Raw genomic sequence first — 14,051 nt, forward strand, 5'->3', positions numbered from 1 at the left:
TACAAAAAATTAGCTGGGCATGGTGGTCAGCACCTGTAATCCCAGCTGCTAGGGAGGTTGAGGCAGGAGAATTGGTTGAACCTGGAGGTAGAGGTTGCAGTAAGCCAAGATTGAGCCACTGCACTCCACCCTGGGAAACAGAGCAAGACTCTGTTCCAAAAAAAACAAAAGGCAATCTTTCCTAGAAAAAAATATTTTCTGAACATTCTTAGGCATGCATTTGTATACTGCTATAGCTATTTAAAATTTTCAATACAATATGTTTACCAGAGCAAACTACAATCCTCATTGTTATGTGGGCCCCCAAACCATTACTGATACTCATCTGTTTCCCCCACGTCTTCTACATTTCCTCATGGTGGGCCAGTACTTCATTTTTTGTAACTCATTTGCCTGCTGGGGTGACTCAGGCCTTTGTTTCTGAAAGATCTGAGTCCGGTGTTGCTAGGAAGGAAAAGGTTAGCTAGTCTATAATCCATTCTTTCTCCCAACCTGGTGATGTCTGAGGAGACATGCCTTGGTCAAACTTCTTTGTAAACATGCTAATCAGATCTCATGGTATTTATTAGAGGAAAACAACCAGAGATTCTTATCTGTGAGATGCTTTCAGCAGGATATACTTGTTCTTTCTTGATGTCTTGCAGTAAGCAAGGAATTTAGGGGTTTATGGGCATGAGCCACTGGAAAATGTCAGCGTCACATATTTAGTTATCAGAGAGAGAGAGAGGGGGGCTGGGCGTGGTGGCTCATGCCTATAATCCCAGCATTTTGGGAGACTGAGGCAGGAAGATCACTTGAGCCCAGAAGTGTAAAATCAGCCTAGGTAACATAATGAGACCTCGTCTTATTAAGAGTCTTATTCCACCCTCCCTTGGTGTTATCTCAGTTACTGTGCTTTTACTGGGCTGTGGTTGTGCAATTTCCTGCTGGGCATGGGGAATTCTCTGAGTTCCAGACAAGAACCTTCCTGCCCCAATATGCAGCAGCAACCCAGTTTCTTCATAATGCTCATGGTTGATTATGCATGCCCGCCAACTACCTCATTTCTCTGCCCAGTGCTTAATCAGCCTGAAGAGCCCACAGTCACCAGGCAGAAAACCTTACTGTGTTTCTTGGTGAAAGTGTTCCCGCTTCAAAAATGAAGACATGGCGCCAGATAAGGTTTGGGGACAAGAAGCACAATTTCTTCAAGTGGGTCCCTAGACAGGATATTGATAAATGCCAATTCTATTTCACTCCCTGGTAGCTACACCTGTGTATTCTAACTACTAGGGTCACAGCCCCTTATATTGACTGTTGGTTATATGCAAATATTGCATCTTAGAGGACAGCACCCCAACCCCATGGGACTGGGCTGACACTTCAGTTCAGCCCTTTAAAAAGCCATTCCTGGGCCGAGCACAGTGGCTCACACCTGTAATCCCAGCACTTTGGGAGGCCAAGGTGGGTGGATCACGAGGTCAGGAGATCGAGACCATCCTGGCTAACATGGTGGAACTCTGTATCTACCAAAAATACAAAAAAAATTAGCTGGGCCTGGAGGCAGGCGCCTGTAGTCCCAGCTATTCAGGAGGCTGAGGCAGGAGAATCGTTTGAACCCAGGAGGTGGAGGTTGCAGTGAACCGAGACTGTGCCACTGCACTCCAGCCTGGGCGACGGAGTGAGACTCTGTCTCAAAAATAATAATAATAAATAATAAATAAATAAATAAATAAAAGGCCATTCCTGGCCGGGCATGGTGGCTCACGCCTGTAATCCCAGCACTTTGGGAGGCCAAGGAGGGCAGATCACCTGAGGTTGGGAGTTTGAGACCAGCCTGAGCAACATGGGGAAACCCTATTTCTACTAAAAATACAAAATTAGCCTGGCATGGTGGCGCATGCCTATAATCCCAGCTACTTGGGAGGCTGAGGCAGGAGAATCGCTTGAATCCGGGAGGCAGAGGTTGCAGTGAGCAGAGATTGCACCATTGCACTCCAGCCTGGGCAACGAGAGTGAAACTCCATCTCAAAAAAAAAAAAAAAAAAAAAGCCATTCCTGGCCCGGCGCAATGGCTCACGCCTATAATCCCAACACTTTGGGATTACACTTGCCAAAGTAAGTGAATTACCTGAGGTCAGGAGTTTGAGACCAGCCTAACCAACATGGTGAAACCCCGTCTCTACTAAAAATACAAAATTAGCTGGGCATGATGGCAGGCGCCTGTAATCCCAGTTACTTAGGAGGCTGAGGGAGGAGAACCTCTTGAACCCAGGAGGTAGAGGTTGCAGTGAGCCAAGATTGCGCCATTGCACTCCACCCAGGGAGACAAGAGCAAAACTCCGTCTCAAAAAAAAAATAAATAAATAATAACCATTATGTTACCCCATGCTGGCAGCTCTTTCTGTATAAGGTAATAAATATGCGATGTAAAGACTGTATTTCATATTAATGCACGGATTGTTGTACCTTTTTTTTGAGACAGGGTCTTGCTCTGTCACCCAGGCTGGAGTGCAGTGGCGCAATCTTGACTCACTGCAACCTCTGCCTCCCAGGTTCAAGCAATCCTTCTGCCTCACCCTCCTGAGTAGCTGGGATCACAGGCATCTACCACCACGCCCAGCTAAACTTTGTACTTTTTTAGTAGAGATGGGGTTTTGCCATGTTGCCCAGGCTGGTCTCAAACTCCTGACCTCAGGTGATCTGCCCTCCTTGGCCTCCCAGAGGGCTGGGATTGCAGGCACGGGGAGCCACCATGCCCAGCTGTTTTTTTGTTTTGTTTTTTGGTTTTTTTTGAGACAGAGTCTCACTCTGTCGCCCAGGCCAGAGTGCAGTGGCTTGATCTTGGCTCACTGCAACCTCGGTTCACTGAAGCCTCCCAGTTTCAAGCCGTACTCTTACCTCAGCCTTCTGAGTAGTTGGGATTACAGGCGTGAGCCACCGCGCCCGGCCTTTTGTTTTGTATTTTTAGTAGAGACGGGGTTTCACCATGTTGGCCAGGCTGGTCTTGAACTCCTGGCCACAAGTGATCCACCTGCCTTGGCCTCCCAAAGTGCTGGGAATACAAGGATGTTAGAAAATGGCTGGTCCTAGTGGCTTACACCTACTCGGGAGACTGAGGCAGGAGAATCGCTTGAACCTGGGAGGCGGGCATTGCAGTGAGCTGAGATCGGGCTATTGCACTCCAGCCTGGGCGACAGTCACAAAAAAAAAAAAAAAAAGAAGAAAAAGAAAGAAAGAAAACACATCAATTCCAGGAAATACAAATCAGATGAGATTGGGCATGTTCCCGGTGGTATGGCTACAGAAACAGGAAGCACAAATCAATCACCTCCACCACTGCCCTCTCCAGGGGAAAGGATCAAATGTAATCAATTTACCACTAACTAGTCAGTCATTCCCCTTAAAGGACAATAGCAGATCAAGGTCTCATCACGGGCCAATTTTTTTTTTTTTTTTTTTTTTGAGACAGAGTCTTGCTCTGTCGCCCAGCCTAGAGTGCAGTGGCACCACCATAGCTCAACCTTCTGGGCTCAAGTGATCCTCCTGCCTTAGCCTCTGGAGTACTAGGACTATAGGCGCATGCCTCCATGCCTGGCTAATTTAAAAATTTTTTTTGTAGAGACAGGATTTGGCTTTTTTACCCAGACTCATCTCAAACTCCTGGCCTCAAGCGATCCTCCCGCCTCGGCCTTTCACTGGTACTCTTATCACAGGCATGAGCCAGCGTGTCTGGCCCTAATCACAGCCAGAAACTCCCAGGCTGTGATAATGAGCTCAGCTTTCATGAGAGACAGCCCATGCTATTAGGCACATCCTTCATCTCTTCTCCTGCTACCCTGCTACCGCGTCTCCATTCATGGGTGCATTACACAAGCAGTGGTCTGAGGATAGAGCCTCAATGATGCCCACTACACAAGGCACCCTCTCTTCCTGGTTGCTCAGGATCTTCTCTGTGGTGAGCACTCCCTGGAGAACATTAACATGAGACACAGAGATCGCATGCCACTGCCTCTTCTCATAATTCCTTTTTTTTTTGAGAGGGAGTCTCACTGTGTCGCCCAGGCTGGAGGGCAATGGTGTGATCTCGGCTCACTGCAACCTTCACCTTCCAGGTTCAAGCGATTCTCCTGCCTCAGCCTCCCAGGTAGCTGGGGCTACAAGTGTGTGCCACCACACCCGGCTAATTTTTGTGTCTTTAGTAGAGACGGGGTTTCACCATGTTGGCCAGGCTGGTCTGGAACTCCTGACCTCAGGTGATCTGCCCGCCTCAGCCTCCCATAGTGCTGGGATTACAGGTGTGAGCCACTGTGCCCAGTGCCCCCCCTTTTTTGTGTGTGTCAGGGTCTCACTGTCACCCAAGCTAGAGTGCAGTGGCATAATCTCGGCTCACTGCAACATCTGCCTCCAAGGCTCAAGTGGTCCTCCCACCTCAGCCTCCTGAGTAACAGGGACTACAGGCACATGCCACCAAACCCAGCTAATTTTCTGTATTTTTGGTACAGACGAGACTTCACCATGTTGCCCAGGCTGGTTGCAAACTCCTGACCTCAAGCCATCCACCAGCCTTGGCTTCCCAAAGTGCTGGGATTACAGGTGTGAGCCACCGTGCCTGGCCCCAGCTAATTTTTGTATTTTTAGTAGAGATGGGTTTTCACCATGTTGGCTAGGCTGGTCTCAAACTCCTCACCTCAGGTGATCCGCCTGCCTCTGCCTCCCACAGTGCTGGAATTACAGGCATAAGCCACCACACCCCACCGTGAGACCCCCATCTCTACAAAAAAACTTTTTAATTAGCTGTGCATGGTGGCAGGCACCCTAGTCCCAGCTACCTACTTAGGAGGCTGATCGCTTGAGCCCAGGAGGTCAAGGCTGCAGTGAGCTGAGATCACAGCACTGCACTCCAGCCTGGGAGACAGAGGGAGACCCTATCTCCAAAAAGAAAAAAAGATTAGAGATTGTGCCCCAGGCACAGATCATATTAATCCCAGTGATATTCTGGGAGTGGTGGCCAGACTCCTTCCCAGGACTGGTCTTCCGGTTTGGCAACGAGTGTTAGTCAAGGCGTGAGGTTCTCATGGGCTGTCTCAAGCACTCTGTTCGACATCTTTTCACTGTCTCCCAGGCTGGAGTGCAGTGGCATCATCTTGGCTTACTGCAGCCTCCGCCTCCAGGGTTCAAACAATTCTGGTGCCTCAGCCTCCCAAGTAGCTGGGATTATAGGCGCCTGCCATCATGCCTGGCTAATTTTTTTTTGTATTTCTAGTAGAGTCAGGGTTTCACTATGTTGCCCAGGCTGGTCTTGAACTCCTGACCTCGGGTGATCTGCCTGCCTCGACCTCCCAAAGTGCTGGGGTTGACTGCCCCTGGTCCCACTGTGGCATATCTTGACTTCTCAGCCTCCAAGGTGATTCTTTAGGACACACCAGTTTAATCCCTCTAAACATGGCAACAGAGCCAGCGGTTTCCAGCCCTATTTGCGCAGTAGAAGGATTATTTATAAATCCTCATACTTAGACTCCACCCGCAGAGATTCAAGTGAAGCCGAAGGCATTTTCTTATAATCCTGAGAATGATAATATACAGCTGTGGTTGAAAACCACCACTAAGACTTGTAAACTTTGTTCATTCAAGTCTTCTTTTCTCTCCTTAAAAGCAGGCTTATCCTTGAGGTGTGCTTTTTCAGACTCCAGTGAGCATCACTGAGAACATTTAATTAATATACTGAGGCCTCTCTCACAAGAGGAAAGGAGTGGAAGAACTCCTGGAGAAGGACTTGGAAGAGAGAGATGTTTTTCTTTCTTTCTTTCTTTTTTTTTTTTTTGGAGACAGAGTTTCACTCTTATTGCCCAGGCTGGAGTGCAATGGTGTGATCTTGGCTCACTGCAACCTCTGCCTCCCGGGTTCAAGCAATTCTCCTGCCTCAGCCTCCCCAGTAGCTGGGATTACAGGCGCCTACCACCAAGCCCGGCTAATTTTTGTACTTTTTTAGTAGAGATGGGGTGTCGCCATGTTGGCCTGGCTGGTCTTGAACTCCTGACCTCAGGTGATCTGCCCACCTCGGCCTCCCAAAGTGCTGGGAGTACAGACATGAGCCACCGTGCCCGGCTGAGATGTTTTTCTTAACACAAAAAGTTTTTGTCCGGGTGCAGTGGCTCAAGCCTGTACTCCCAGCACTTTGGAAGGCCGAGGCGGGGAGATCACTTGCAATCAGGAGTTCAAGATCAGCCTGGCCAACGTGGCAAATACAAAAATTACCTGGGCATGGTGGCACTTGCCTGTAATCCCAGCTATTTAGGAGGCTGAGGCAGGAGAATTGCTTGAATCTGGGAGGCGGAGGTTGCAGTGAGCTGAGATCAAGCCACTGAACTCCAGCCTGAGCGACAGAGTAAGACCATCTCAAAAATAAAAAAAAATTTCTAAAGCAAGCACTTGGGCTGTTCTGATGTCAACATACAGTAGCTGGCCCTACCTTTAACCCAGGATAAGGGGCAAAAATATACCCAACGATATAAGTAAGCAAAGTTGCTGGGTGCAGTGGCCCACGCCTATAATCCCAGTGATTTGGGAGGCTGAGGTGGGAGGATTACTTGATCCTGGAGGTTGAGACCAGCCTGAGTAACACAGTGAGACCCTGTCTCTGAAACCTAAAATAAAATAAAATGCCACTGTACTCTATCCTGGGCAACAGAGCAAGACCCTGTCTCAAATATAATAGAAATAAAAATAAGCAATCTGTGGGTTTAGCATCTTTGGACTAATGGTACCAGCATGAGGGAAAGCAGGTCTTTGTAGCTCTGATAACTGAACTTTGACACTTCTTAGTGTTTTCTTCTAACTGTGGTGATATACGAATAACATATAATTAACCATTTAAAAATAAGCGGTTCGGTGGCATTCAGTACATTCACAATGTTGTGCAACCACCACCTCTAGGTAGTTCTAAAACTTTTTCTTTCTTTTTTTTTTTTTGAGACAGAGTTTCGCTCTTCTTGCCCACGCAGGAGTGCAATGACACAATCTCCGCTCACCGCCACCTCTGCCTCCCGGGTTCAAACGATTCTCCTGCCTCAGCTTCCCAAGTAGCTAGGATTACAGGCATGTGCCACCACACCCGGCTAATTTTGTATCTTTAGTAGAGATGAGGTTTCTCCATGTTGGTCAGGCTGGTCTCAAATTCCTGACCTCAGGTGATCCACCCGCCTCGGCCTCTCAAGTGCTGGGATTACAGATGTGAGCCACCATGCCTGGCCCCAAAACATTTTCCTAACTCCAAAATAAAGTCCCATAAGCAGGTATTCCCCACTCCCTCCTCCTCCCAGCCTGTCCATCCACAAATGAATGGATTAAACAAATATGGTTTATCCATACAATGGAATATAATTCAGCTGTAAAAAGGGGCTCGGCGTGGTGGCTCACGCCAGTAATCTCAGCACTTTGGGAGGCCGAGGCGGGCAGATCACTTGAGGCCAGGAGTTTGAGACCAGCCTGGCCAACATGGTGAAACCAGGTCTCTACTAAAAATACAAAAAGTAGCCAGGCATGTTAGTGCACACCTGTAATCCCAGCTACTCAGGAGACTAAGGCACGAGAATCACTTGAATTTGGGAGGCAGAGAGGTTGCAGTGAGCTGAGATCAAGCCACTGAACTCCAGCCTGAGCGACAGAGTAAGACTATCTCAAAAATAAAAAAAATTTCTAAAGCAAGCGCTTGGGCTGTTCTGATGTCAACATACAGTAGCTGGCCCTATCTTTAACCCAGGATAAGGGGCAAAAATGTACCGAAAGGTACAAATAAGCAAACTTTCTGGGTGCAGTGGCCCATGCCTATAATCCCAGTGATTTGGGAGGCTGAGGTGGGAGGATTACTTGATCCTGGAGGTTGAGACCAGCCTGGGTAACACAGTGAGACCCTGTCTCTGAAACTAAAATAAAATAAAATGCCACTGTACTCTATCCTGGGCAACAGAGCAAGACCCTGTCTCAAATATAATAGAAATAAAAATAAGCAGTCTGTGGGTTTAGCATCTTTGGACTAATGGTACCAGCATGAGGGAAAGCAGGTCTTTGTAGCTCTGATAACTGAACTTTGACACTGCTTAGTGTTTTTCTCTAACTGCGGTGATACACGAATAACATATAATTAACCATTTAAAAATAAGCGGTTCGGTGGCATTTAGTACATTCACAATGTTGTGCAACCACCACCTCTAGGTAGTTCCAAAACTTTTTCTTTCCTTTTTTTTTTTTTGAGACAGAGTTTCGCTCTTCTTGCCCGGGCAGGAGTGCAACGACACAATCTCCGCTCACCGCCACCTCTGCCTCCCGGGTTCAAACAATTCTCCTGCCTCAGCTTCCCGAGTGGGCATGTGCCACCACACCCAGCTAATTTTGTATCTTTAGTAGAGATGAGGATTCTCCATGTTGGTCAGGCTGGTCTCAAATTCCTGACCTCAGGTGATCCACCCGCCTCGGACTCTCAAAGTGCTGGGATTACAGATGTCAGCCACCGTGCCTGGCCCCAAAACATTTTCCTAACTCCAAAATAAAGTCCCATAAGCAGGTATTCCCCACTCCCTCCTCCTCCCAGCCTGTCCATCCACAAATGAATGGATTAAACAAATATGGTTTATCCATACAATGGAATATAATTCAGCTGTAAAAAGGGGCTCAGCGTGGTGGCTCACACCAGTAATCTCAGCACTTTAGGAGGCCGAGGCGGGCAGATCACTTGAGGCCAGGAGTTTGAGACCAGCCTGGCCAACATGGTGAAACCAGGTCTCTACTAAAAATACAAAAATTAGCCAGGCGTGTTAGTGCACAGCTGTAATCCAACCTACTCAGGAGACTAAGGCACGAGAGTCACTTAAATTTGGGAGGCAAAGAAGTTGCAGTGAGCTGAGATCCTGCCACTGCACTCCAGCCTGGGCAACAGAGCAAGACTCTGTCTCAAACAAAAAAGAGGAATGAGATACCGACACATTATACCATGAGGATAAACCTTGAAAACAACATGCTCGGTAAAAGAAGCCAGCACACAAAAGGCTACATATTGTATAATGTCATTTTATTTTAGTTTTTGAAAAGCTGGTCTCCTGGGCTCAAGCGATCCTCCCTTCTTGGCCTCCCAAACTGCTGGGATTACAGGTGTGAGCCACTGCGTCCGGCCTATGATTTTTTTTTAATGAAATACCTGGAAAAGATAAATCCAGAGAAACAGATGGCAGATTACAGGCTCTTTTTCAATTGGTTTCTGACACTATCACAAGATAAAAATGTGGCTTAAAATTGTTGCTTGGTATGTCTTATTCACCTCTAAAGATATACTGTTCATCAGGCTGGGTGCGGTGGCTCACACCTGTAATCCCAGCACTTTGGGAGGCTGAGGCGGGAAGATGGCTTGAACCCAGGAGTTCTAGGCTGTAATGTGCTCTGCCAATTGGGCGTCCACACTAAGTTCGGCATCAATATGGTGACCTCCCACCAGGTTGCCTAAGAAGTGGGGAAATGGTCTAGGTTGAAAATGGAGCAGGTCAAAACTTTCATGCTGGCTGGGCACAGTGGCTCACACCTGTAATCCCAGCACTTTGGGAGGCCAAGGCAGGCCTATCACCTGAGGTCAGGAGTTCGAGACCAGTCTGGCCAACATGGTGAAACCCTGTCTCTACTAAACATACAAAAAAAAAAAAATTAGCTGGGCATGGTGGCATGTGCCTATAATCCCAGCTATGTGGGAGGCTGAGGCAGGAGAGTTGCTTGAACCCAGGAGACGGAGGTTGCAGTGAGCCGGGATCACGCCACTGCACTCCAACCTGGGCGACAGAGTGAGACTCCATCTCAAAAAAAAAAAAAATACTTTCATGCTGATCAGTAGTGGAATCAGCTTGTGAATAGCCACTGCCCTCCAGCCTGAGCAACACAGACTGTCTCTTACTAATCCCAGCACTTTGGGAGGCTGAGGTGGGAGGATGGCTTTTGCCTAAGACTTTGAGACTAGCCTAGCCAAACTCCCATCTCTACAAAAAATGCAAAAATTAGCCGGGTATGGTAGTGTGCACCTGTAGTCCCAGTTACTCAGGAGGCTTAGGTGAGAGGCTCACGTAGGCCCAGGAGGTTAAGGCTGCATTGAGCTATGATTTTGCCACTGCACTCCAGGCTGGGCCTGGGTCTTAGTAGTCACGGCTACTTGGGGGGCTAATGTAGGAGGATCACTTGAGCCCAGTAGGTTGAGGCTGCAGTCAGCTGCGTTTTTTGAGACATAGCAAGACCCTGTCTCAAAAAGAAAAAAAAAAAGTAGCTACAAGCTCATTTATGCAAAGGCTAACCACTATCACAAGTAGAGATGTGCAGAACTGAGATTCAAATGGATGGAATGGCAAGAAAAACTGCCACGTCTGTGAACCTGAACTCAAACTGCCCTTGTTGTCAAGATAAAAGGTATACACAGTGTGAGCCTGGCCATCTGAAAGGTGTTGCAGCTTTTTCTTTTTTTATTTTTTTGAGATGGAGTCTCACTCCTGTCACCCAGGCTGGAGTGCAGTGGCGTGATCTCAGCTCACTGCAACCTCCGCCTCCCGGGTTCAAGAAATTCTCCTGCCTCAGCCTCCTGAGTAGCTGGGATTACAGGCGCCCGCCACCACATCCAGCTAATTTTCGTATTTTTAGTAGAGATGGGGTTTCGCCATGTTGGCCAGGCTGGTCTCGAACTCCTGGCCTCAGGTGATCCGCCTGCCTCAGCCTCCCAAAGTGCTGGGATTACAGGTGTGAGCCACCTGTAATTAGCCAGGCTTGGTGGTGGGTGCCTGTAATCCTAGCTACTGGGGAGGCTGAGGCAGGAGAATTGCTTGAACCTGAGAGGCGGAGGTTGCTGTGAGCTGAGATCGTGCCACTGCACTCCAGCCTCGGTGACAGAGTGAGACTCCATCTCTAAATAAATAAATAAAAAAAATGAGATGATTTCTGAGTGAATTAACTAAATCAGGATATGCAGAACAATGCCAAGCATATATTAGCCACTAAAGAATATATAAGTTGCCTGAAAGCCCCTTTAGGGTTTAAACCTGGACTTCATTATTCACAATCAGATTCCCGGTCCCCATTACGGAGCCTGGTCACCTGGGTGCTTGTTAGATATGGAAATCATCAGATCCCACCCCAGACCGAGTCAGAAACGTCGAGGGCAGGAGTTCAAGACCAGCCTGGCCAACATGGCGGAAACCCCATCTCTACTAAAAATACAAAAATTAGTCGGGCGTGGTGGCACAGGCCTGTGATCTCAGCTACTCGGGAGGCTGAGACATGAGAATCCCTTGAACCCGGGAGGCAGAGGCTGCAGTGAGCCAAAATGGCGTCATTGCACTCCAGCCTGGGTGACAGAGCAGGACTCTGCCTCAAAAAAAAAAAAAAAAAAAAAAGAAAAGAAAAGAAATTGCAGCTTCTGCTCAGGAGGTCTGGAGTGGGCCAGGATTCTGCATTTTAACAATTCCCAGGAGTGTTAGTGGGGCTGGTTTGTGGACTCGCCTTTGGGTAGTTGGTCTCCACTCAATCAATATTAGATAAAATGACAGTATTGGGAGAAATCCAGGGGGCTCTGGAGGACCGAGGGATCATATTGGAGGCAGATAGGGCAGAGAAAGGTGGAGGAGGTGGGAGTCGGGTGTGGCTGTGGAGGAAGCTACTTAAGTCCGGATTTGATCTTTGCTAGTTCTTATCCCTGGACCTGAACCCAGGCGCACATCTGGATTAGAAGATGCCAGGCTCAGAGGATCTTCGTAAAGGTAAGCCAGAAAAAATGAGAACCGAAGCGAAGACACGTGAAGAAGTGGAAAGCAGCTGGCGGCGGGAAAAGGCAGACGGACCAGGCAGCTGAAGCCGGTGCTTCGTCCACGTGGGTGGTGGGGACTTCCCCCAGAGGCTGTCATCGTTTTTGTTGTTGTTTTTTGTTTTGTTTTGTTTTTTGTTTTTTGAGACAGAGTCTCACTCTGTCACTCAGGCTGGAGTACAGTGGCACGATCTCGGCTCACTGCAACCTCCACCTCCCGGGTTCAAGCAATTCTCTTGCCTCAGCCTCCCGAGTAGCTGGGATTACAGGCACACGCTACCACACCTGGCTAATTTTTTTTGTATTTTTAGTAGAGACGGGGTTTCACCATATTGACCAGGCTGGTCTCGAACTCCTGACCTTGTGATCCGTCTGGCTCAGCCTCCCAAAGTGCTGGGGTGACAGGCGTGAGCCACTGCACCCGGCCCAAGTTTTGTATCTTTATAGAGATGGGGTTTCACCATGTTGGCCAGGTTGGTCTCAAACCCCTGACCTCATGTGATCAGCTGGCCTTGGCCTCCCAAAGTGCTGGGATTACAGGCATGAGCCACGGTGCCCGGCCGCGGCTGTCATCCGACAGCACAGGCAAATGCAGGGAAGCCTGTTTCTGCCTTCGAATCCCAAATCTTCTCCCTTGTAGTTGTGTCCTAATTCTTCCCACCCCGATTCTCGTTCTTGAGCACAGGGGAATCTGATTCCTATGAGGATGATTAAGTCCTAGATAGAATATAGGCTTAGCCAAGCTGGAAATCTCACGTTCATGAGCACTTACTAGATTCTGGGGCTGCTGCCAAACCATTTTCAGGCATGATGCGATTCAGATCTTTTAGAGCCAGGCATGCGGTGGCTCGTGCCTGTAATCCCAGCACTTTGGGAGGCCGAGGCAGGCAGATCGCTTCAGCCCAGGAGTTCAAGACCAGCCTGGGCAACAAAACAAGACATTGTCTCTACAAAAAATACAAAAATTAGCCGGGCATGGCAGTGTCCTGTAGTTCCAGCTACTCGGGAGGCTGAGGTGAGAGGATCGCTTGAGCCTGGGGAGGTTGAGGCTGAAGTGAGCTGTGATCATGCCACTGGGCAACACAGCAGTACACTGTCTCCGGAAAAAGAAAGTAAAAGGTGACATCTGTGACAGCAGTGATGTTATTTTTCTGCTTATTTCCTTGCTATATTCCTAAAAGAATATACTTAATAAACATTGAATAAATGATAAGAATAAAACCATGTCCATCCATTTCACCTTGGATTGAGTTGCCTATTTCTACACAAAGAAAATAGAACCCAAGAGGTAAGGCACAAGCAATCCCTTTATGTTTGTATGTATGTATTTATTTATTTATTATTTTCTTGAGACAGGGTCTCCCTCTGTCTCAGGCTCGAGTGCAGTGGCATAATTTCGGCTCACCACAGCCTCTGCCTCTGGGGTTCAAGCGATTCTCCTGCCTCAGCCTCCTGAGTAGCTGGGATTGCAGGTATGCACCACCGCAGCCAGCTAATTTTTTTTTTTTTTTTTTTTTTGAGACGGAGTCTTGCTGTGTCGCCAGGCTGGAGTACAGTGGCACGATCTCAGCTCACTGCAACCTCCACCTCCCAGGTTCAAGCAATTCTCCTGCCTCAGCCTCCCAAGTAGCTGGGACTACAGGCATGTGCCACCATGCCCAGCTAATTTTTGTACTTTTAGTAGAGAAGGGGTTTCACCATGTTGGCCAGAATGGTCTTGATCTCTTGACCTCGTGATCTGCCCACCTTGGCCTCCCAAAGTGCTGGGATTACAGGCGTGAGCCACTGTGCCCGGCCAAATTTTTGTATTTTTAATAGAGACGGGGTTTCACCATGCTCGCCAGGCTGGTCTCGAACTCATGACCTGATGTGATCTGCCCACCCTGGCCTCCCAAAGTGCTGGGATTACAGGCATGAGCAAGGGATCCCATATTTAAATGATAACAGAAAAAAAGGATGGAGGAACCAAGGGGGAAAGGAACAATCCTTTCTTATGAAAATGACAAATGAGGCTTGGAAAACCAAGGACAAAAGGCAGATCAAGTTGTCCTCCCGCTTCAGCCTCCCACGGTACTGGGACTGCAGCCTGAGGCACGTCCCCGGCCAGCGGTGTCTCCATATCTAAGAACCTCAGTCACGGCCGGGCACGGTGGCTCACACATGTAATCCCAACACTTTGGGAGGCCGAGGCGGGTGGATCACCTGAAGTCAGGAGTTCGAGACCAGCCTAGCCAACATGGTGAAACCCTGT

General features: G+C 48.3%; 1 protein-coding gene across 16 annotated transcripts in view; it reads left to right on the forward strand.

Moving 5' to 3' along the window:
* The window catches only part of DPRX (divergent-paired related homeobox), a 45,895-nt gene that overhangs the window by 28,854 nt on the left and 2,990 nt on the right, over positions 1–14,051 (forward strand). For all 16 annotated transcript variants that reach the window (XM_063719649.1, XM_063719641.1, XM_063719645.1 and 13 more), the window contains one exon: positions 11,684–11,756. In XM_063719649.1, coding sequence (XP_063575719.1) covers positions 11,729–11,756 — 28 coding nt within the window. In that variant the 5' untranslated portion in view covers positions 11,684–11,728. The remainder of the gene's footprint in view (positions 1–11,683; positions 11,757–14,051) is intronic.

Source organism: Pongo abelii, chromosome 20 (genome assembly GCF_028885655.2).
Source record: "Pongo abelii isolate AG06213 chromosome 20, NHGRI_mPonAbe1-v2.0_pri, whole genome shotgun sequence".
NCBI lineage: Eukaryota > Metazoa > Chordata > Mammalia > Primates > Hominidae > Pongo > Pongo abelii.